At 28.5% G+C, this 27,189-nt stretch overlaps 1 protein-coding gene across 4 annotated transcripts in view; it reads right to left on the bottom strand.

The window, feature by feature from the left end:
- Nucleotides 1–27,189, bottom strand: part of Src64B (Tyrosine-protein kinase Src64B) — a 350,311-nt gene that overhangs the window by 14,363 nt on the left and 308,759 nt on the right. For all 4 annotated transcript variants that reach the window (XM_075369448.1, XM_075369451.1, XM_075369450.1 and 1 more), the window contains 5 exons: nucleotides 19,317–19,415; nucleotides 14,066–14,319; nucleotides 9,289–9,453; nucleotides 7,197–7,456; nucleotides 3,403–3,556 (listed from right to left, as the gene is read on the bottom strand). In XM_075369448.1, the coding sequence (XP_075225563.1) occupies nucleotides 3,403–3,556; nucleotides 7,197–7,456; nucleotides 9,289–9,453; nucleotides 14,066–14,319; nucleotides 19,317–19,415 (932 nt within the window). The remainder of the gene's footprint in view (nucleotides 1–3,402; nucleotides 3,557–7,196; nucleotides 7,457–9,288; nucleotides 9,454–14,065; nucleotides 14,320–19,316; nucleotides 19,416–27,189) is intronic.

The raw sequence follows: 27,189 nt of genomic DNA, 5'->3' as shown, positions 1-27,189 counted from the left end.
AACTCACCTTAGCAACAATACAAAAACTGGTGTGGTAGTTTGAACTACTGTTACACAAACATTTGAGGCTATCAGGGCTATCAACATAACTTCTCAAAATGTCCCTACTACCTTGATCAGAGTTAAAAAATTATTATAGACTCTGTATATATATTACCACATACCCTCTTGTACCATGTGTACCCATGTAAGACATGCAATTAGGTTTGACAAATTAAAAAAAATAAAAAAATACTATTATGTCTTTGCATTTTATTAACAAAATCATCATAGAAAATTGAATAAATAATTGCATAATATGAATAAATCAGAATATATTGTAAATATTTAATTAAAAGCATAGAAATTATAGATGAAATTTACCTTAATTACTGTCATCACTGCTCAAGTTTCCATCATCCGTAAAATACAATTATCTTTGTAATCATTTAACCACAATAATCATCCTCACTTCCATCAAGAAAATTTGAAATACAACATTTCTTGAATAATTTTTTAATTATATCATTCGGTATTTCTGACTAAGCCGCAATAATCCACTCACAAATCTGTATCAAAGATGGTTTGATACCAGATAATGTAGTCTCATGTATCCAGTTAGCTATCTGGTTTATGTAGTGTTTATGGAATTTGGTTTTAAACAGTCGGTTTATGCAAATATCTAGAGGTTGAACAACATACGTCATTCACTAGGAATAATAATCTGATCACACTTTCTAGCAATCAGTGTTCACTTTGCATTATCATGAAACTGTCTGTTAAAAGTATGGAAAAATTTTGTTATAAAGCTTCTGCTCAATGTTCCCAGACGCATTTAATCTGTTACAGTACTAATTCATTATTTATCCTCCCCTTTACTGTGCCTCATACAACAATACTGGGTAGATATTTATCATCTTTCACAAGATTCTTTCTTTAGAAATTATGTACGGGGTAATTTCTTCCTCTCCAAAAATATCATCTTCATCTGATCTAGGAAATAATTGTTCCTTTTTCTTAAATCTATGATGAATCTTTGAAACTTTTTTAAAATTATCTTTGTATGCACTGAGATATAGTTTAATTCATTGTATGTTAAATCTGGACGGATAAATTCTCAAGGTGCTTACATTGCTCTGATTATTTAGGTGTAATTGTTGAAAGGTGCTCCCTCCTGATTGATAAAGATGTGTTTGTATAAAATAAGAATAGCCTATGTGTGAGAAAATGCACAGGACAACTTCTGATAAGCCTGGTGCCACATCGTAGGTAAGAGTTTAATTTTTTAATACAGGTAATTACTCACAGCCAAGCTTTTTGTTTTATTTAAATTATCTTATTTTACTGGATGTGGGTTGACAGTTAAAACAAAGCAATCTATATTACAATTGTGTTAGGTTTGATTAATATATATAAGTTGAATCACTACGTCATTATCAATGGGAAAACTTAGAATCTTTTATGACATGCAGCCTATTTTTGCCATTGTCATTACAGACAAATTGGTGCGTGTGGTACATGGGTGTACAAAGTACATACATGCAATACATATATGTACTGTAATAAATACATATTTACTTTATAATCAATACATGTAGTATATACATTTATTACTTTATATTAGTATACAGATTTTAATTCATAGGTTATATCAATTTTTCTGAAAATATATGTAACCAACTATACAGTTTAAATAAAAAATAAATATGGTGAAATGAAGTAGAACAGACATTTAATTTATAACACACATATAAATAGTCCTTCAGTTTTATCTGACTGGTTCGTGAATAAAAATACTACTATAAAAGAAAATTACTGAAAAAAATACTTTTCATCCTAAAAATGTTTTTGAAGATAACTGATGTTTTTATTGAAAACAGGATCCAATTTTACACTAATTTTCAAATAAAATATAAAAAAATGAATTTTTTATATCCAGTTTTATAATTTTATGAAAATATATAAATTATGTATAAATGCACGTAACTGGTTCCAAAACTTAATTACATAGACCTAAATAAATAAGAAAAATACATGTTACAAGTAAAACTACAAAACCATCACTAAGTAGGTTACAACTATAGGTCATAGACCTTACAACACATACAACCCAAAAAATGAATTACTCATATTTATGCCTAACCAAATATAATAATACTAAAATGCTAATTTCTTGCTGCAGTACCTTATAGGTGTTCAAGAAAAATCTTAAAAAAATAACTTACAAAATCAAACACAACATTATAACACAATAAGTTGTAAGAAAATAAATGAAAACTTTAACTAAATGCAGGTTCAGAAAACATAAGTCTATTAGGCTACTATGCAGAAACAGTTGACAAAACACAATGAACTTGTGAATCATACCACTCAAATACACCAAATAAACCTTATTAATTCCAATTAAAAATTACATCAGGGATTATGTTTCAAAATTTAAATACTTTTGGTCATTTTGATAATAGTATATATTAACAATATTAATGAATAACAATCTTATACAAGCGATAACAAAAATCTGATAACTGGATCCATAGTCATAAAGAAAAAACAATCCAATATTTTGGATGCTGGTCTTTAAAGAATTAATAGATTAAGTTTTTAGTTATTAAATTTAATTTTAATAATCAGCATTTACAGGTTTTGTTTAAATGATTGTGTAAAACCAGAAAAATAACAGGAGGATTTTGGTGATAATAATTTTAATAACAGTTTCATTTATTCCAACTAACATATAATTGATATAAACAACATTACCATATGATAAAATATTGGTTTAATCAATGTAATCTCATAACTGATCTTACCCAATTACTTTTTTAGTAAAAAAAAATAGGGCTATTTTTCAATAGTTCTTGTTTCATCCATTAAGAATTATGGATGATATTAATAAATATGATATCTATTCTGAGGGAGTCCATAACAACAGATCACAATTTATACTGATTTGTCTTAATATCATTAAGAACCAATTCAAATTTCATGAATATATAACCAACTTAATTCATATACATATTTTACTGATTCCTTCCTCTGACATTTGTGTCATTACAAATTGAGTAATACAAATAACTGCATTATAGTGGTACTTGCTTTTGCATTAGCTAAAATTTTTGCTCACAAGTTACAATATCAACTATCACATACAACGAATATATTCTGCTACAGAATAATGGAATAATGCTCATCATTCTAATGAAATAGTACATTGTACATTTAATATTAATATAATAATTAACAGTAATAATTCAGTTCTAATAACATGTTTTAACCCACTCTTAGTCCATGAATAATCATGTGAATAACACACATGATTATTCTTCGAGGTGTAAACTTACACAATTTTACATTAAAATCGACAAATAAACTAACCCAATTTAATTACTAACACTGAAGTAATTTTCTAGACAAAAAAAAGCATACCTTGTCTGGGACAATATTCATCATCTTCAATAACTCTGGCAAGTCCAAAATCACAGATTTTAGCAATATTATTATCACCTATAAGTACATTTCTTGCAGCTAAATCCCTGTGAATTAATTGTTTTACTTCTAGATATGCCATTCCACTAGCAACCTAAAAAAAAGATATTTTTAAATTAAATTTTTTTATATTAAGTAATCATAGAATAACCAATTGTTTTTTATTTTATTCTAATTTTCTTTCTTCTAGTCACAAAGTTCTGCAATTAAACTCGTGCAAGGCGTGTTTTTTAAGTAAAGGCCATTTTCAATTTTCCACCATTAGATGTGGTGGAAATTGATGGCGATAGTGTAGCATGTTTATTTATATCAACGATCATCCGTTTGCAACAATACGTTAATGTTATTTGCATTGGTTGCTGTATGTAGCTTGGCTGAAATGAGTGATGAGAAATAATCCCACGAGTTGTGAAGTGTGATCAGTAATTCGTTATCTATTGGCGAAAGACAAATCTGCTGCTTATATTAATAGAGAAATTGTCAATGTTTACAGGCCCAGTTTATGTGCGAAGGTAAAGTTCGCCAATGGTGTCGTTTGTTTCATGGAGGAAAAATGAAAGTTCATGACGAAGCACATAATGGTCGCCCGGCTCTCATCACAGATGAATTGATTGAAAAAGTGGATGCAAAAATCCGTGAACAAAATATACGGTTCCTTAATTATCGACTGAATTTCCTTTTGTTTCATGATCAGTGATTTACAACATTTTAATTGAAAAACTGGGTTACAGAAAGTTGTGTTCCAGACGGGTACCAAAAATGTTGACAGAAACACACAAAGAAAAGCATCTTGCTGCAGCTCAAACATTTTTGAGACAATATGAAAATGAAGATGATGATTTATGAAAATATGTTGTGATCAGTAATGAAATGTGGATATCTTATTCAAATGTTGAGACAGAGCAACAATCAATGCGATGGTGGCATTCATCATCCCCAAAACCCAAAAAGTTTAAGTGGGAAAGTTCTATCTATGAAAAAGCTTATAGCTACGGTTTTTTGGGATGCCGATGGGATGTTGCTGATCGAATTTCTTGAATGTGGAAGAACTGTTAAACGCTTACAAAACTTAAGACATTCAATTCAAAACAAAAGGCATGAGAAGCTAACTGACGAGATTTGTTTTTCCATGCTGACACACGACCTCACATGCAAACAAAACCGCTTAACAACTGCAACAATTTCACTGAGAAATCTTTGAACATCCACTTTACAGTTTAGATCTTGTACTGAGTGATTATTACCTTTTTCTCCAATTAAAACAATGGCTTGCATCACAGAAGTTTGAAGATGATGAGGAATTGCAAGAAAGTAATTAATTGGTTTAAATCACAGGCAGGAGAATTCTTCGGAAAAATGAAGATGGTAAGCAGATATAAAAAATGTACTGCAGTGAATGATGAATATGTAGAAAAATAGTATGAATATGTAAGTTTATTTTTATTATAAAGTTTTTCTATTTCACTTATTTCAAATTTTATATGAAGATGGCCCTTACTTAAAAAAAAGCCTCATAATTTCAGTATAGTGCACAGTAATACTAATCATCAAAGTACAAATGGGATTTTGTTTAATGAAATTATCTTCTACATTTCTAATATGCTCTGTAACCTGAGGTCAACTGATTAACCTTATTAAATATAGTAAATTGGAAAGCTAACTGCTATTGCCTACAATATATGTAGTATACTATCAACTGATGTGCAAACTCTAGGTAAAAGTATTGTTCTTGGGGAAGTTATGTACTCCGTAACTCTTATTTATAGGTATGTCCTTTATCTCCAAATAAGCATAAGTTATTAATACCTGGATGGGACATTGGCCACAACTTTATTTAAGCAATTTCAGAAGTTTGAAAACTAAATACCATAAATAAAACAATTTTGAAATAACACAAAAATAATTCAGTTAACATAAAAATTTTATAAGAAACCAAATTCAGTCAATTTTACAATTAAAGAAAGAAAATCCAAAATCTGAAAAAATAACATTTTTTTACAAACATTAAAATTAACTTTCTAATAAGAATCAATGTCATCAAACATAACTTTCAAAAAACAACATTCATTTCCAATCAGTCAGTATCATTTGAACAATTTAATATGTAAAATAATACAGTAGTCATCTTATAGTTAGTAGCAAGCACTGTTAATAACTACAGATGAGAAGATGATTACATTACATTTTCTGAGATTTGATAAAATAAGGCATTTATAAATTTTAAATAAATGATAGTTAAAAGTTCATCTGAAACCAAGATGTTTGGGAAAACTATCTTCCAACTGAGCAATGAATGGTAATACAACAAGGAAAAAACTAGTCCAAAATATCAGCAAATATCTATAAACATGAAAAAGAAATAAAGGTTGCCAAAGTACACAAATATAACCAATACAAACCAAAAATGTTTCAAGATAATGGAAAAAACAGAGTTTTTCAAATAAAGTATTTAATAGTTCTTACCTTCAATAACTAGACAAAATAATTATTTTACATAAAAAATTTATATTTTTATTTATTATTTCTTTTAATTTTATGATTTCTTTTATTTATTTATTATTATTAGTAATTACAACAATAAATTTGAGTTTTAGCCTTGCATGGATACTTTACTGTTTGACAAATTAAAGTTGAACTTAAAACATTTTAACAAAAAAAAAATAAAACATTAAAACATTTTAACAGTTCTTAGTTGTCAAGCTGTGTAGGATAAAGGACTTTACTGACAAAATATTGTTATCTACTCTGCAACCAAGTGATACTTAAGACTAATAATTTCACTCAACTTATTTTTAAACCTGTTTAGAAGTCTTATTGGCCAATATTTTATCTATCAGCTTTTAAAGTTACTGAAAAGAACTTAATTCCCAGGCACTGAGACACTAAAAGAAACAAGAAAGTAAACTTGTTTTATGAAATAAGCCCTACTGAGTACCTTTATTAGGCCAAAGACAATAATGCATAAGGGCAGATCATCAGGTCACTTGCTAGTTATTTATTGATTGGTATGCTGTGGACTACCATAGTATTGTGGACTTTTCCCCACCAAAGTCTTGAAAAATCAACTACATCTCAATATATTATGGTTTTCTGTAAGCTTTTTGCTCACAGCAAAAAGTTTCATTGTTGCTCTTTGATGGAGATCTTATTTATAGACTATGGTCATGGTCAATAAAATATTACAACGCAAAGTTTTTGAGGGTTGACGATTCTTGATCTAATTCTGATTTTTATGGATTTTTAAGGGATAATAAAATTTCTAATTATTAGTCCATTACGTGAAAAAAATAATCCTCAAATTTATCTGAGTAAAACTAGGAATATCAGGCTCTGATTCTTAGATCAACCTGAAAAAATCATAGGATTTGGAATACAAACCCTGCCCAGTTGGGCAGAGTGTAGACTGCTGCACTTGAAATATTACTTTTATTACAGTGAGTAAATAAATATGATTTCTTTTAAATAACTGTCCTTGTAATTTTGTGTTTTATTGTAATAATTTTTTCTTGTACTCAGTATTTTGTTGTGCATTTTTGTTTCTGAACACACTGTGAATTACTATGTTTGTATTAGTTTTCAGTACATTTTTAAGTTAAGTTTGGAGTTATGATCTTTAAAACAACTGTTAAATCTAGGAAACTTAGGCACCTGTTTTGTTTATATTTACCTTTGAAGTATATTTTACACTGTATTATATTTGTACAAGTAAAAAATAGTTAAAAGTAAATAATTACCTGAGCAGCAATGTATATGAGATCTCCAAATTGAAGATGTTTTCCTTCACCATTTCGCAGGAACTCTAATAAACTGCCATGTTTCATGTACTCTTGAACAATATACACAGGCTCTTCTTTTGAACAGACAGCGTACAATGCTACTAAACGATCATGTCTAAATTTTTTCATTATGGCTGCTTCTTGTAGGAACGCTTGTGTAGACATTGTACCTTGCCTTAAAGTTTTAACTGCCACTTCTGTATTGTTCCTCCATTTACCTATACAGATAAATAAAACAGCCAGAATTAATTATTAAAATGTACATAGTTAAAAATAAATATAATACATACATTTTTCTATATCTTATAAAACACATTCATGCAGTCCATAAATATTTTTATATTTTATGAAAACCACTACACAATTCAGAAGGTAGCTAAAGCACAGGAAGCACCATTATCAAACTTTAGAACACTTCCAAAGTATCACTGCATAACCAATTTATTATTATTATAATAAATTATAGTTAATATACATACAAAGAACCACATACCAACAATTGAAAGCACTTTCGGAATTAAATTCCATCTCCACGAACTCTCATATTCATCCTATTTATAAAATTAATTAAAACTTCACATGCTTGTTATGATTTAAGCAAATATCATGATTTTTTATAATTTTACATGTGAAGTTTTAATTAATTTTATAAATAGGACAAATATGAGAGTACCTGAAAATGGAATTTAATTTTGAAAGCGCTTGAACGCGTCAAATTTAATTGTTGGTAAGAGCTTTTTTGTATATTAACTATAATTATATACTTATACCAATGGGCCATGCTTAACAAAATTACAATATACAATGTTGAAAAACTATTTCACATAATGATGTAATAATCAACTATGACAGGTTTCTACTTCAAAAATTTTCTAATTCAAAAATATTAATCTGAAATCTTACTTTTTCTTTTATATTCATAGTTTGAGTAAAGTAGTTAAAAACTTTCTACTTCAGTAAAAAATGAATAATGCATCAAATTATAACATTAATTATAGCAACTAATAGAAGGCTGTGATATGTAGCAGAAATGATATGTTTAAAAACAAAAAATAATTAAGAGGTGCTTAAAAAAGTCAAATGACTTTAAAAAAAGAAGAATTATACAATTTATCCTTTATAAAAGCAAAAAAAAAAAACCAGTGAATATATTCAGAGCTAATATTGAAACTGTAATCCAAACTAGCTTGTCAAAAGCAGGTAATTTATTGAAATAATCACTAAAAAATCTTATAATTTAAGTTTGCATTTTGTAACTTTTTAGTTTTTAGCTAAACTGGCATTTTTCCTTGCATTATTATTATTATTTTTTATACTTATGTAATAGCTAAGTTATGCACTTGTTACATAACAACCAGTTTAGGGGAGTAACTTCTACTTACATTTATACACCACATATACTTTTTTTTTTCATACTTCATAATTTTGCTACAACTGTTTCTTCAACACAAATTGTTTTAGGATCATCACAGATTTTCTGCCCATTACATACCCTCTAATTCCATTAGTACTTCAATAATCTTGCCGTAATTACCGTTTTTATCTCTTAAGTGAAATTTATTTTCATGTTAACTCTCAATTGTCTTTCATTTTTGTCTATTTTATCAATATTAATTTCTAACTTGCCAACAGAGATTTGAGTTATCGTTCACCATTATCATCCTGATGAAATATCATTTTCTATATTTTCAGCTTCAATATACTTATATTAGTCTATAATTAGTCCAACATGAGCACAATTTTTTTCTTTAAATCTTAGAAGCATTAAAAATAATCAATGATGAAGTAAATCTATAACTTGATCAGTGGCATAGACCTCTAAGGCATTAAATCAAAGTTCATTTAATTCATCACCAATAACAATCGAAGATCTACTTCCCTCATCCATGATGATATTATGTAGAACAAGTACATTTAAAAAAAAAACATAATTTTTGAGGTGCTAACTTACAGAACATGACAAAAAATCAAATGATGATTCACCATTATAAACAGCAGATATATCATAGATACACATATTGCTATAGACAAACATTTTAATTTGACTTACCATACCACACTTCACCAAAATTGCCATGACCTAATCTTCGTATCAGCTGTATCTCTCCTCTATCGATCTCCCACTGATCACGAAGTTCTGGTGATAAGTCCCATATCTGTGGTTTTGGTTTAGGACAAGGACGTGCAAGTACATGGCACAAACCCAGTGCGTTCTCTATAAAAATGACATACTTTATCAAATACAGAATTCTGAATGAAATAAAAAAATCACAGAAAATCAAAATCAAAATAACATCAAATTTCATAAGTTAATGAATCATCAATAATGGCTTAATATTAATTTCCATATAGCTCAGTTATATTTTTTATATTTTATTTTACTAACTTAGCATAAAAATCATCAATATAAATAGTGGTGGTAATGAAGAAACACATTAGAATTATTTTATACTCAAGATAGAAACTAATAACTGAATCACTTAAATATACTTGTAACAAAAAATTAAATTCTATGGTGAATGTATAATATTGTAAATAACTAAAATCGAATTAATGAATAATAAAAACAGTTCTATTACAATAATTAGTGACAACTTTCAAAACTAAAATAAACATAATCCAAGAAAGTATTCTGTTATTTTTTTTTTGTTTTTTTAAGTGGCATAAACTTTTATAGCCATTAGTCAGTTAAAGGTCTAGTTCATGGATACCGGTGTTCTTTGGTGGTTGGGTTTCAATTAACCACACACCTCAGGAATGGTCGACCTGAGACTGTACAATACTACACTTTATTTATATTCATACATATCATCCTCTGAAGTAATACCTTACGGTGGTTCCAGAGTCTAAACAGAGAAAGAAAAGACACTTAAAGGCCAACAGTATGCAGTGAAACTGCACACTACATTCCTTAACTTTGGTGATGTATGGAAGTTGGTCAATTAAGTAAGTTTTTAGCTGTTGTCCTTTATATTCTTATTACTTTACATCATTCCAGTCTTTCACAATTATGTTTAGCCTTCATTCTTGAGTTGGCTACTCCTCAAGATATTTCAGATGTTGCAGTCAGTGGTTTGTAAAATATACAGTAGCATGAGATTTACAGTCTTACCTTGAACTCAACTCCCTATTTTCATCAATAAATTAATGAAATCAAAAATAATATCACAAATTTTTATCATAGAATGGTTCTTTTAATTGATGAGCAGTACCAAAATAGTAAGTACATCATTTTTATTTCTGAGCAGCTCAAAAAACATTAATTCATGAAATCCTAAATTCTAAGTTAAAAATATAATTTTCAAAATTACTTTTGTGTAATTTTCAATTCATTAAGATTCAAAAATCTTTAAATTAATGTATCATATTACAGTACTGAAATGTATTTTTGATATGCGTGTGCCATTAATCCATAAAATATAGTTACCAAAAATTGTCTATAATTTTTTGTTTTCGATTACCGGAACTACACAGTACACATAGTTAAAAATAATTTAACAAAAGTAGAAAAAACAACCTTTACTGTACTTAAAATTGAGTTTAGCTTACCTTAAATCTTTGATAAGAACTCTATGTATGAATTTAATGTGATATTAGAGTAAATTACTTTTAAAAATTAAAGTTTAAACATCATTATTAATGCAAAAAATTATTAAACACTGATGTCATTCTAACAAACAGAAAATGACTTACATGTAATTTTCAGACAGTTTAATTATGTAATTTTCAAAGTTTGAATGAATTTATGAACAAATATGGTTTTCAAAAGCTTTATTTAACATGAAAAATCAAAATACTGTTAATAAATAACTATAGCCTAAAACTATTTTAACATGACCAGCATAAAAGACCAGGGTAACGAATCTTCCAATTAAAAAAAAAGAAAGAAAAAAAATTAAAACAAGAATCTAGAAGGAACTAAAAGAGATTCTTAACTTAGAATAATGTCTGTTTAGCAATTTCTTCTTTGCAATACAAACAATGGCATCTCCAAAATCTCTTGTTTGAACAGAAGGATTACTGGACTGAGAAAAAAATTTATAGAAAAATGTAAGGGCACGGAAATGAAAATTATTATACTTCAATGATTAAAGGGATGAATCACGTACTGGTTATACAGACCGGGGAATATAAGTAAACCCACCAGGTTGGTCTAGTGGTGAACACTTCTTCACAAATCAGCTGATTTCAAAGTTGAGAGATCCAACATTCAAATCCTAGTAAAGGCAGTTGTTACTTTTATATGGATTTGAATACTGGATACCGGTGTTCTTTGGCGGTTGAGTTTCAATTATCCACACATCTCAGAAATCGTCGACCTGAGACTGTACAGACTACACTTTACTTACACTCATACATATCATCCTCTGAAGTAATACCTGATGGTGATTCCTGAAGACTAAACAGGGGAAAAAAGGGGATATAAATACATTTTTATCGAACCCTCTGAAACAAATTCAAGTTCATAAGCAAAATGCAAAAAACTCAATTGTAACTATTATGTGCCAAATGGTATTAATGTATTAAATTGCATCAAAGATATTCTAAAGGAGTTTCATGTTAGTTAATTCTATTATATTAGAAAAGAAGTAATTTTTTAGACAAAGATAAAAATTTTGGCATTACTATTTCATTAAAATCAAAATAAAACTTATTTTATGAAAGACACTCCTGAAAAATTAACTGTTTTTACTAAACTCAAGATGGTGTTTTTACCAAAGGCTCGATAATTATTGTATTTTATTGTTTTAACAATAAGTAAACTCAATATAAATATTCTAATTTAAAAGGAAAATTAATAATTCATCCTTTTGTACAGAAGTGTAGTTGCTGATATCAGTGTATCAGACCATATAAGTGGTTGCTTAAATTAGTGTAAGAGACCAACTACTACACTACTCTTTAGGCTGTTATGTAATTCACTAGTGAGTCAGGGGTTATGATTGAGATGATAAAAAAAGAAGCTACATAAAAGCAAAGCCCTATTGGAAAAAGAATTATGCAACTTTTTCACTCCTGTTGTTTCATGAGACCAGGCTTCAGTAACAGAAATTTAATCAAAATAAAACAAACAAATAAAAATTTAAGAAATCTAGTTCTTTTTAGTTTCATACAGTGAATTATTATCTTTAGAAATATATAAAACCTAACTGATGTAGCAGAGTAATGGAACTATTATAACAGTAGAACTTATTTTCTCCACTTTCACTTCATAAACTTTCATCAATTTCAGTTTCATTATGTGAATAAACTTAAAAACCAGAATCAGCCATTAATATTTTTTAACTTTGGATAATAAAATATCTCTCAATTGAAATATAAATAACAAAAAATAAATAAATACACTTGTTTTATACACAATATAGTATGATAATATATACTCCGACTGACAACCCATGTGAAAGAACAATAAAAAAATATTCTTCCATTCTTTTTAATTAATTTTAAATTATTTTTTTTTTAATTTTTGATTTTGAACATAACATTACACAAGTATAATACAAAATGTTGAATTCTAAATATTTAATTATGTTGATTAAAATTTTAATGTAAAATATAATATAATATTAAAATATTCTCATATACATTTACATGGAACACTCCTTTCCTGACAATAGTATTTGATGGGAAAAAATTCCCAACAATTTTTTCCAATGATAGTATATATATATATATATATATATATATATATATTTTTTTTAACATTGGTGGTAGTCAAAAACTGATTTTAAAATAAAATCATTTTAAATAATTCTCATTGCAATACAGATCACAAAATTTTTCGATTTATTTACAATTAGTGGTTAATTAGAACGTAAGTTCCAATGTAAGATTTAATGTAATTACAGAATGCATTAATAGTTTGTTCTTTTTTTACAAAATATTTTCTTTATGTTTTAGAAGTTCATCTTGTCTGTAGTATGTTCATTTGCTGAAAGTAATTTAGTTAGTTATTTATAACAATAGCCGACTTATTTGGTATTTAAAAACTGACAACATTCAAGTTTTTTGTAAACGTTAAACCATTTGTCGTATCAAAGAAAATGTTTACTGTAAAAGAAATTGATACTTCTTACAAAATTCAGATTTGTCAGACACTTCAGATTTCACTACACACGAGAAATGTCTTAATTTAAAACAAAAAAGGATTATTAAATTACTAAAAAAATAACAAATCAAATTTTTTAGTACAATTCTGAAAATTGAAAATTGTAACTGTGATACCATATCAGCACAGAGTTGTTTTTTTTTTAAGGAAAATTTAAATGGGAACCACATATAGATAATACTTTAAAACTACAATATTCTTATATTCCTTTAAGAAAAAAATATTGTAGAGAAATCTGTTAACAGTAATCAGATATTAGTATAGAACAATTTACAACTGGTAACGTCAGAATTATTAGCTACTCATATAATGAGGTTATTGAGAAAAGCTAAAGTAAAAAATCTTAATAATAAAGTTAAAAGTTCAATGTCCACAATTTAATTAATATCTTTCAATCAATCTGTTCATAATTTTATGTTTTCAAAGATCAAATATATTATTTTATTCATATTTATTATTTAAATATATTTATTTTATAAACAATATATTAAAACTTTATTTCTTTGGTTTTATTGAAATCAATATAACTAAAATATTTATGAGTGATTGTATGAGAAAATTATACAATTTAAATCAAGTACCAATTTGACAATATATATTGACCTGAAAAATAACCCTCAAACTGGAAAACAAAACATGATTTATCAACTAATACATTACATTGCCAGTCAGTAAATTATTCTATTATGCTATAATAATTTGATAAAACAATACTAACTTGTATAAGCAGTAATTAAAGCTTGTAAAGTAGGGAATGTTTGGCTTGTAGCGATGTAGAAGCCTCCCTTATCGAGTGGTTTAATTTTATAATGTTTAACGTGATATCCTCTATTTTCTTCCCAATCTTTCACACTCAATGAGTAACCGTGTGGGTTATGTTCTGAATCACGAACTAAAAATGTACCTCTAGGATTCTCTTCACACAATAATAATTTCTCAGCTTCCTTACGAGATACTTTACCAAAAAACCAGCTGAAATTAAAAAAAATAATATATAAAATACCATCAAACCATTGATTACCATCAATCAGTTTTAACTAAGTCAAATGAAAATATTCATGACTCAAATAAACAAAAATATAATTTTTACATATACATGTATGTATATATACAAGATCTATTCAGAAAATAACTAAACATTATTTTTTTAAATTTTTATTATTAATTTTACAGATTATTGGTCCTTGTTCCCTTCAAAGTACTTCCCTCCCATATTCACACTTTTCTCAAAGGTGTTTCCACTTCACGAAGCAGTCCTGTATAGTTTCATTTGAAATAGCCATTAAGGTTTATGATGAATCTGCCTTAATGTCAACAATAGTTTCAAAACAGCATCTTTTCATTGCAGATTTTAATTTCAAAAATAAGAAAAAATAACAAGGAGCCAGGTCTGGCGAGTAGGAAGACTGAGAGAGGACAACCATCTGATTTTTGGCACAAAACTGACTAACTGACAAAGCTGAGTTTGCAGACACATTGTCGTGGTGAAGGAACCATGAATTGTCTCACCACAACTCTGGTTTCTTTTTGCGAATTTTTAATGTAACTGTTGTAAAACACCTTGATAGTATGCACAGTTCACTCTTTCACCTTGAAACAAAAATCCAAAATGCACAATTCCATTAAAATTGAAAAAACAGAGAGGATCACTTTGACAATGGATCAAGAATGATGTGCTTTCTTGGGGCACAAAGATCCTTTGCCAATCCACTGTAATGATTGAAATTTTGTCTTAATGTTGTAGCCATAAACCCAGCTTTCATCTCCCATTACAATCCTTTGCATCAATGTTTCATTGTCATTGGCTTGTTCAAGAAGTTCCGACAAACATCCACTTGATGTTCTTTTTCCTGTTCGATCGTCAAACAAGGAACAAACTTTGCTGCAACTTGATACATATTCAATTTTAGAGTCAATATCATGGCACAATCCAATTGTGATGCTAACCTCTTCTGCAAGTTCTCTGACAGTCAATCAGCAATTTGCACGCACTAGATCGTTGATTTTCTGAACATGGGTGTCATCAGTTGAAGTAAAAGACCTTCCTGGTTGAGAGTCATCTTCAGTTGATTGATGACCACTTTTAAATAGTGAAAACCATTCGTAACATTCCATATGACCCAGAGCATCATCTCTATAAGTTGGTTTCAAAAGCTGAAACATTTCTGTCAAAGTTTTTCCCGGTTTCACGTAAAATTTTACATTGTATCATTGCTCCCAAAAATCGCACATTGCAAAAACCACTATTAACACTTAAACCAGTTGCACTCAAATAACAATAACACAAAAACTAAACGATACATCAACAATCCAAGAACATGTGGTTACAGATGAGGTTATGTGGAACTGCTGCTAACTGCACATCACTAAATATCTCCATTGGCACATAATTAAAAATGTCCAGTTATTTTCTAAACAGACCTTATACACAAACACACGTGGGTGCAGCACAATTAGATTCTTTGAAAACCGTCTTCAAGTTCATATAGATAATCAAAATTTTTAAAGTAGCTGTTCAAAATAGATCTCTGTAAGAGAATAAAACTTTCACAACAGTAAAATTTACCTTCTTTCAAACTACATTCTGATACATTCCCTTACATAATTAGCTGAAATAGATTATACCTTGGTTTTCCAAAATCAAGATGAAGCACTATTTATTTTGTATCTTTATCTTTAGTATCAACTCTGAATCTTTCATCATCCAGCACAAGGCATTTAATATTTTTTATGCCAATAAAATCTTCAATACATCCTGATAAACCCATAATTCAAAAATAGGTATTCTATCTTTATCAATATTATGTTTCTTTTAAGTCCATCTCTCCATCTCCACCCCATAAAGTAGAATGCAAAAACATAATAAATTACAAACTAAGGACAAATTTCTTATTCTATCCATACATAAATGTTTATATATAATTACTGTCTACATACGTGTGTACCATGTTAATTTTTTAATCTACCAACCAAAACAACACCAAACTTGATTCAGTATGTGAGGTGTGTTCAAAAAGTAATAAGAATTTTTTAATTTTGCAGGTTGTATTAGTCTGATTCTCAGGATTTTTTCGTTGTTGTATTGGTAAACATGTATGAAAAGTATTTGTACATTTTTAGCCATATTGGATGTTTAGTTTGTTGTCAGCTGTCATCTTAAATATTGCTTTTGGCGAGTCTGCTATGAGTAAAGCAAGGATTTACGCATGTTATAAGCGTTTTCAAGAAGATCATGAAGACGTTGAAGAAGATGAGCACCCGGATGCCCCAGCACATCAACAACTGATGAAAACGTGGAAGAAGTGAAAGAAAAGATTATGAATGATTGCTGAATCACAATCAAAGAAGTCCGCTGATGATGGTGGGATATTAATTGGCTCATGCCATGAAATTTTTTCGAATGTTTTGTTTATGAAACATGTAATAGTAAAATTTGTTCCAAAATTGTTGAATTTCGAACAAAAACAGCAGCGAATGGAGGTTGCTCAGGAGTCACTAAATGAAGTCAACAATGATGCAGAATTAATGAAATGTGTCATAATAGGTGATGAAACATGGGTTTATAGATGTGATGTTGAAACTAAGGCTCAACTGTCCCAATGGAGGCATTTTGAATCACCAAGACCGAAAAAAGCTCAACAAGTACAGTCAAATGTGAAGATTATGCTCATCGTGTTCTTCGATTTTAATGGCATAATGCATCATGATTTCTTGCCACAAGGCCAAACGATCAATGAGAAGTATTACCTGCAAGTTCAACGCCGTTTGCATGAAGCAATCTGAAAAAAATGCCTGGATTTATGGTAAAACAATTCATGGCTTTTGCACCACAATAATGCATCTGTTCACACTTCATAGCTTGTTCGTCAATTTTTAGCCAAAAACAACACTGTAATGGTAACCCAGCTGCCATATTCGTCAGACATAGCTCTGTGTGACTTTTTTCTATTCCCAAAATTAAAGAGAACCTTAAAGGGCCGTTGTTTTACAAGCACAGATGAGATTAAAAGTGAATAGCTGAAAGAGCTAAACACTATTCCTAAGTGTTTCGGGGACTGGAGAAAGCACTGGCATAAGTGTATAATATTTAATGGGGACTATTTTGAAAAATAACATTTTTATAACATTAATGTAGACAAATAGATAAAATTCTTTCAAAAAAACAAAAATTCTTGTTACTTTTTGAACACTCTTTGTATAACAACAGTATCTTTGAAAAATTCTACTTTGCCCACAACATTTAAGTACAGTTTAGCTGGAGTCCAAAAGGTTTTGGAAAAACACTTTTATACATTTTAACTGGATGTAATGTTTGTCAGTGTGATAGGTACTGGTAAAGCCCAACTTTTGATGCAAGCATAATGAGAAATGAAGCCAACCTATGGTAAGCAAGAGAAAATGCACTAATCTCTGTTGTAAACCATGATGACACAGTATAAAACTTGGTGTTGATTCTCCCTCTTCTCTGTCATACTCCCAAAACCTGTTTTAGTTTCTAGAATATACTAGTAGTACCATCAAATGTTTAAATTTTTAATTTATTTTGACTGTTTTATAATGAGTATATATAATATTTATGAATATTTGCATTACTTTAATGCAAAATGTAAAGAGATTTTTAGAGATAATATATTAAAGAACACATCGTATAAAATATGATAAATGATTCTTATTGGCAGAGTTATGTAATGATATCCCTAAGAAAATAGACATCTATTGGGTGGTGAATCCAAAAGCAAAGATAAATTACTAAAAAAAAAATATACATATATATTTACTGAATCTTTTAATAGTATTCTGTATTAGATGGTTTATATAAACCAATTTAATTACTTTTATTAGATTATAACCTACCATATTAATATAATATTAACATTTTAAAGCTATAATAAATGATTTTATTTCCCAATACATGTTGGTAATAACATGCTACATAATCCCAGACAAACGAGTACAAAATGCTAATGTATATGTATGTATATATATATATATATATATAAATATATATATATAATATTAAAATGAATTTTAGCAGAATTATTTTAATATATTTAATTCACTCTTTTCTCAATTTTTTAATCAGACATACCTTTCATTTTTCCATTTTCATAAAGCATTACTACTTGAACACACATTAATACAATTGCCTGTCAAGTCAGATTTTTTAATGTCATGAACTTAAACTTGCACGCAACATCAAAAGAATGTATTTCTCAGCAATTTCCACACACATGGTTACTGTGTTATCAGTTTTTTAATCATAAATTAATTACCATACTTTGTAGTCATACCTTGTGAATTAATCAGTACCTCTATAACTGAATTAATGAAATAATCTGAATGAGGCACGACATTAAAAATTAAGTAAGGACAACTTACTCTGAAGAATATAATAGGTAATAGCCTATGAGCTACAAGAAAATTATAAATTATGAAATGAGTTTTTTCAAGTCAAAAGCAACAAAGTTTTAAAAGGTGTAAAGATAATACTTAATTTGATGGAAGACCAATGAAATTAATGTTTTAATATCTAACGAAAGGAAATAAATGAAATTGCAAAGTTTTCAGTAACGTAATTTCTTTTTATCAATTATTAATTATGCGATACAAGATCAATTTCATGATTAAATATATTCTCTTCTTTTCATACTAATGTAATGTATTACTGCTTTTGAGTTAAAAAAAATGAACAAAATATGTAAATATTTTTGATTATCTACACCCTTAATTAACACAAATGACTGACAATCTACTGTAATGTTAAGTAAGTACTCAATCACAAATTTCTTTATCAAAATTTTATTTTATCAACTGACTATTTTTATAATACCAGATATAAAACTAAATACTTACTGTTACATTTATTGCAATTAAATAAATAGAATCTAAAATCAATTTCTTTTTAATACAGTTATCATTAATAAATAAAAGCATTAAAAACTAAATTAAACAAGATGCAATTTACATACTCTTCACTCTCTACAGATTTCTCCTCAGCAACAAAATTCCAAGGAATAAGACCTTCATCTCCAGTCCTCAAATGTCTAACTCTCCACCAGTCTGGTTCACTAAAAAAAATATATATGTATAAATAAAAAAAATGTTTAACTTAAAAAATCAAATTAGAAAATAATGCACGAATATTAAAAAATAAATTTAAAAAAATTTATAGCATATGAAAATTCATCTATTATTCACAAATAATTTTTTGTTACTGTTTATCTCATTATATAATCGATTAGTAAACTAATTATGCAATAAATAATATATCGTATTAAAAAATGCTTGTAAATATGACACAAATAAAAATTTTCACAATATTTCACATTTCCTCCAGGATTATCATAATTGATTCGAATGTTATTTTCTGCCATTCCTCTAATTCTACCTTAACTATGACTGTTAGAGTGACAGTGCTACGAAGGGCAGAAAATAACACTCAAATCAATCACACAATTTTTTTTATAAAGTTCCCAAATATTATGAAGCAATATTCTTTACATTAATGAAGTATACTGATGTTATCTAACAGTTTGGCTTGTATGTATGTATTTATTTATAAAACATAATAGTGTAAGATCTGGCAGCTGATTTCTGCAGGTATCTGTTTTTTTTTTTTATTAATAAAACTCGATTTAAATGAATGATTAATGATAATTTAATACATTACTCCCGGGTTTCCTAGCAAAACTTAGTAGCAATTACCTTTAATTAAATACACTGTAATTAATTTATTTTAACAAATTGCAACTATATTTTTTTTAAGTGAATTAAACGTCAATTGAAAGAAAATGATGTGAAGAGTGTAAAAAAAAAATGGTTGCCAGCTCTCAGTCAGTTACAACCTCCAAGTTGCCAGGTGTAAACAGGTATGTTATTGTTAATTATTTACACTCATCATGTTTTTCAAAAGAACTATATACTAAATTGAAGTTTAATTTTTTCCGTACACGATAGTCACGCTGCGTTCTTGTTTACAACATGAAGCAGGACGCACATTCCTTCTCTCTCGTTCACACTCATCCAGACTGTGAACTATTATTATCCATGTAGTTTAACTTATATTTTGATTAATTTATTATTTAAAAAATAATAATAAATGTTCATAATTAATTATTTTCATCATTAAATGTTATTACCTCTTATACAATTCATCCCTGCGCTACAATAATCCATCTTAAGAAATCATGATATAGTTAAAATACCTCAAATAAAATTATTTTGAGCTGTTCAAATAATTACTTTTTCAAAAAAATAGTAAATAGATAAATAAATAAAATGTAAGTTTCAAGTCAACAGGTTGAAATTTTGTCTGAATTTTATTAGTTTTAGTAATCTAATTACATACATAAATGATTCAAATACATCAATAGAACAACATATCAGTATAATATAGTGCTATATTCAGACCACATATGTTAATAAATATATAAATCTATGTATTTTATTGAAATTAATATTTTTAAGATTCATATTATTCCTCTGTACTGTTAAATTATTTTTTTAATTTTACTAACATAAACCACCTAGTACAGACAGTAAGACATTTCTTACCTTAATTTTAATTAAATGTGGAATTTATAAAATTAAATGTAATGACTGTGTTGGTGTTTACTTGCCATATACAGGAAAAACAAATCGATCCTTTACAACTACATTTCTTGAACGATAGAGAAATTACAAAAATAATAAATTAGGTTTTTTCTCATTTGTCAGACCATCTAATAATCAATGAATATTCTATCTCTGGCATAAATTTAGAAATATTGGAAATTAATTAAGATGACAAGAAATTAAATACGAGGGCTATTCAGAAAGTATGCCGATTTGTTATTAAAACCAATATGTTATTAACACCAATTGATAAAAGCAAACAATACATTACACATATCTTACAGCTACATCTTTTAGCTAGTTTTCTACATAATTGCCATTCAAATTAAGACATTGTCATGTCTTTGAATCCCCTTTTTGAAAATGACGAGGAGTTGAAAAATGGTGTTACTACCTGATGTAATTCACAGGCAGTAGTTTTATGACAAGGGTATTCAAAAACTTGTTTACAGATATGACAACTGCCTAAATTTGGACTGCAATTACGTAGAAAAGTAGCTAAAAAATATATATAATAGATTGTAAATACTGATGTTTTTTTTTAATAACAGATTGAAAGTTACTTTCCGAATACTCCTTGTATATTATAAAAATATTACATATATAAATACAAACATAATAATATACTCATATAATAAATTACTATGTAGATTTCATTATAATATTACAGTAATGTAATGAACATTACACAACACGCATGATTTTATTTTGCGATACAGTATATTGTTAGTTTTTAATATTTTTATTTTAATGTCTAATTTAATAAAATGAATACAGTCATGACTGATGGATCCCATGAATGTGCTATCATGATAAAATTAAGGTAAAAAATGTCTTATCTCAATAGTCTGTTCTAGGTGGTTTATGTCAGTAGAATTTAAAATATATTTTAAAACTATTATAATATTAACATATTATATATTATATTTATATATATGCCATGTAAGTATTGCCCTCTCTTTTCACTGGAGCTATTAAAAAGTCTGTCAGCAATAGATTTTGTTATAATTCAAAATTCATTTTCCAATCCATTTTGGAAATGTTCCTTTTATCCATAAAAGAATGAATTTTTATTTAAGAATGAATAAATTTATGTTTTTTTTTTTTTTTAAGAATGAATTTCTTTTTTTACTATTACCTTTAAACTAAAGTTTAAATTAAGGTTGAAATAACTGTTGTTTTAAATTATATTATTTTACTGCTTGTTCACAATTTTAACTTTTTTTCTTTAATTTTATATAAGGTATACTTTCATTTTAATTTTATATAATTATTCATTTATATTTTGTAATTAGAATTTATTTTTTTTATTTTATATAAGTTATGTATTTTTATTTATACAAATATATTAATTTCACTTTTTTATCATAAAATAAATTTTATGTTTATTATAATTATTTTTAACATTTAAAAGCACAAATACATTTTTATGATTATTATTCCTTTTAATCCATTAACTTATATTTAATCTATCTAAATAATTTCTTATTAGTTATCTGTAATAATACACACTAAGAACTCCGTATCTGCGCCTATGTAGCATCTTCTGGTCACAGAAAATGAGAAAACTCGTCACACACTTTAGAACTATAACACATCTACACATTTATTTATATTTATAAAAATATAAATTAATTTCTAACTATTTAACTGTGGTGGTAGTAGCTAAACATTTAACATTAACAGAGTGTGAATCTTTCAAGAGTTATTAAAAAAACTTTCAGAAAACAGAAATTAGATCTAATTTTAAATTAATCTCCTTTCATTTCACACTATTTGTGGTAGAAAATTTTAATTTTGCAGAAGCAGAGTAATTAGATACTACTTAATAACCAAATATAGTATTTTTTAATCATCTACTATAGTAAATTATGTGAACAAAAATAGAACTATTTATATGAACCATAACCGCACGAGTTGACATACAAATTTTACACACTTTGTGTTATGGTGTAAACCACAAAAAAAGATATATAACAACTGTTAAAATAATCAAAAAGTCTTATTTTTTTCAGCTAAGTCATGTCTTCCCAAACAATGGAAACATAATTTTGTTTCTGGTTTATAGAGTATTTTTATTTATTCTACAACTAGTTCAAATTATCTAACGTTTCTTAGTCTACTGGCATTATTCTATAGCCAGGAAGGTTAGCCCCTTGTAAAAATCTGGAAAATTAAAATCAACTATAGGTATATAAATCATTTATTACTTTCTTGTAAAGTACAAGGAAGTACAAAGTACTTTCAAAGTAATCGCAAAACACTTCGGTTTTCAGATTTCAATGGAAATATCCATTTTGATCATCCCTGAATCCATTTTTACTAGTTTCGGCATAACGTCTGTACATACATATACGTGCAGAATATTGAAATTTTGGATTTAAGATTGTTGTAACATCTAGTTGTGCACCTTCCCTTTTTATTGCAATCAACTGGTCCAAAAGCGTCCAAAAAGCTCAAAATCCAAAAGAAACTGGATTTTGGACTTTTTCTTAACTGCAGTAAAAAGCCCCTATTGAGAGCTTTTCAACTATATATCATAAGTGGTACTTATTTTCATTGTTTCCAGAGTTATAGCCAAATAAAATTTTATTTAATGAAGTATTTGGATCTTACAAAGAGAAGTGGGAGGCACATCGCTTCAAATCCAACTTCATTTCTTTTTCTAACTTTTTTTTAAAATTAAAATATATTGATTTATTAATAAATTATTAACCTCGGATTGTAAAAAAAATTTACAATAAATAATAATTCAATAATGACAATAAAAAAAAAAAAAATGAAAAAAATCAGAAGTTATTAGTGAAATAAAATTTTATCTATTTTTAAAACTGTGTATGTGTAATTTAATAGGCGTACAAGAAAGTCATGTGGTCCTCACATAAATTTTTTTTTTTTAATTTTCATTCACAGGAAGGTTCTATTCAACATTTTAAAAAACGTTTCTTAAGAAATGTTTTCAGAAACATAATTATGAGTGATTTTATATATATATATATATATATATATATATATATAAAGAATAAAAGAAATAATAATAAAAAAAATTCTTTCCATCAAAAGGAATGGCAAAAATACAGTTATGAATCTTTAAGTTAATATATAACATAGATTTAAATCAGGAATACAATAAAATTCATGTGGTAAATTTCATTACATCAGTTGGGCTCTTCTCGTATGATGTATGAAGCAAAAAAAATATGATGTGGCCCATATGACTTCCTTTACGCCCATTAAAATTACATACACATTTTTTGCTGCACTTCATTTACACTTATTTCATATGAAAGTGAGATATGATCCTCCAATTCTTTAATAAAGTGGATAGTTACACAATTGCATTGTGGTGGACACCACATGCATCACATTTTTTTGTGGTGTCCATATCAGCATTTTATATTAGTTTATAAATTAATTCCTCCTCTATGAATCATGAGACCTTGCCGTTGGTGAGGGGACTTGAGTGCTCAGGGATACAGAGTAGCTGGACCGAAGGTGCAACCATATCAGAGAGGTATCTGTTGAGAGCCAGACTAAGGAATGATTCCTGAAAGAGGGCAGCAGCTCTTTCAGTAGTTGTTAGGGGCATGAGTCACAATGACTTAAACGGCCGTATCAACATCACTCAGTCCTCTGAGTACTGCGCAGCTGAAAGCAATGGAAAACTACAGCTGCTTTTTTTCCAAGAAAATGTGGCTCTCTGCATTTTCACATAGCAATAATGGAGGCGCCTTCCTTGGTAAAATATTCCGAAGGTAAAATAGTCCCCCGTTCGGATCTCCGGGTGGGGACTACTAAGGAAGGGGTCACCAGAAAATTAAAAAATAACATTCTACGAGTCGGAGCGTGGAATGTTAGAAGCTTAAAAAAGGTTGGTAGGCTAGAAAATTTAAAAGGGGAAATGGGTAGGACAAATGTGGATATAGTAGGAATTAGTGAGGTTCGGTGGGAAGAGGAAGGCGACTTTTGGTCAGGTGATTTTAGAGTAATTAACTCAGCGTCAAATAATGGGCAGGCAGGAGTAGGTTTCGTGATGAACAAGAAGATAGGGAGGAGAGTGGAGTATTTCAAAACGCATAGCGATAGAATCATTGTAATAAGGATAAAATCAAAACCTAAACCGACAACGATTGTTAACGTCTATATGCCTACAAGCGCCCATGATGATGATGAGGTAGAGTGTGTATACGAAGAGATTGATGAAGCAATTAAACATGTAAAAGGAGATGGAAATTTAATAATAGTTGGAGATTGGAATGCAAGCATTGGAAAAGGCAAGGAAGGAAATATAGTGGGTGAATACGGGCTGGGCAAAAGGAATGAAAGACTTATAGAGTTTTGCACGAAGTATAATTTAGTAATTGCCAACACCCAATTTAAAAATCATAATAGAAGAATATACACTTGGAAAAAGCCAGGCGATACTGCAAGGTATCAGATAGATTATATCATGGTTAAGCAAAGATTTAGAAATCAACTCGTTGACTGCAAAACTTACCCTGGAGCAGAAATTGATAGCGACCATAATTTGGTGATAATGAAATGTAGATTGGGGTTTAAAAACCTGAAGAAAAGGTGTCAGATGAATCGGTGGAATTTAGAGAAGCTTGAGGAAGAGGAGGTAAAGAAGATTTTTGAGGAGGACATCGCAAGAGGTCTGAGTAAAAAAGATAAGGTAGAAAATGTAGAAGAAGAATGGGAGAATGTTAAAAAGGAAATTCTTAAATCAGCAGAAGCAAACTTAGGCGGAATAAAGAGAACTGGTAGAAAACCTTGGGTTTCAGACGATATATTGCAGCTGATGGATGAACGTAGAAAATATAAGAATGCTAGTGATGAAGAAAGTAAAAGGAACTATCGGCAATTAAGAAATACTATAAACAGGAAGTGCAAACTGGCGAAAGAAAGTGGATTAAAGAAAAGTGTTTAGAAGTGGAAAGAGAAATGAACATTGGTAAAATAGACGGAGCATACAGGAAAGTTAAGGAAAATTTTGGGGTACATAAATTAAAATCTAATAATGTGTTAAACAAAGATGGTACACCAATATATAATACGAAAGGTAAAGTCGATAGATGGGTGGAATATATTGAAGAGTTATACGGAGGAAATGAATTAGAAAATGGTGTTATAGAGGAAGAAGAGGAAGTTGAGGAGGATGAAATGGGAGAAACAATACTGAGATCTGAATTTAAGAGAGCATTAAAAGATTTAAATGGCAGAAAGGCTCCTGGAATAGACGGAATACCTGCAGAATTACTGCGCAGTGCAGGTGAGGAAGCGATTGATAGATTATACAAACTGGTGTGTAATATTTATGAAAATGGGGAATTTCCATCAGACTTCAAAAAAAGTGTTATAGTTATGATACCAAAGAAAGCAGGGGCAGATAAATGTGAAGAATACAGAACAATTAGTTTAACTAGTCATGCATCAAAAATCTTAACTAGAATTTTATACAGAAGAATTGAGAGGAGAGTGGAAGAAGTGTTAGGAGAAGACCAATTTGGTTTCAGGAAAAGTATAGGGACAAGGGAAGCAATTTTAGGCCTCAGATTAATAGTAGAAGGAAGATTAAAGAAAAACAAACCAACATACTTGGCGTTTATAGACCTAGAAAAGGCTTTCGATAACGTAGACTGGAATAAAATGTTCAGCATTTTAAAAAAATTAGGGTTCAAATACAGAGATAGAAGAACAATTGCTAACATGTACAGGAACCAAACAGCAACAATAACAATTGAAGAACATAAGAAAGAAGCCGTAATAAGAAAGGGAGTCCGACAAGGATGTTCCCTATCTCCGTTACTTTTTAATCTTTACATGGAACTAGCAGTTAATGATGTTAAAGAACAATTTAGATTCGGAGTAACAGTACAAGGTGAAAAGATAAAGATGCTAAGATTTGCTGATGATATAGTAATTCTAGCCGAGAGTAAAAAGGATTTAGAAGAAACATGAACGGCATAGATGAAGTCCTTCGCAAGAACTATCGCATGAAAATAAACAAGAACAAAACAAAAGTAATGAAATGTAGTAGAAATAACAAAGATGGACCACTGAATGTGAAAATAGGAGGAGAAAAGATTATGGAGGTAGAAGAATTTTGTTATTTGGGTAGTAAAATTACTAAAGATGGACGAAGCAGGAGCGATATAAATTGCCGAATAGCACAAGCTAAATGAGCCTTCAGTAAGAAATATAATTTGTTTGCATCAAAAATTAATA

Source organism: Lycorma delicatula, chromosome 6, assembly GCF_047948215.1.
Source record: "Lycorma delicatula isolate Av1 chromosome 6, ASM4794821v1, whole genome shotgun sequence".
Taxonomy (NCBI): Eukaryota; Metazoa; Arthropoda; class Insecta; order Hemiptera; family Fulgoridae; genus Lycorma; species Lycorma delicatula.
Note: the sequence above shows the minus strand (reverse complement) of the source record. Positions and strands in the feature narration are given on the sequence as shown.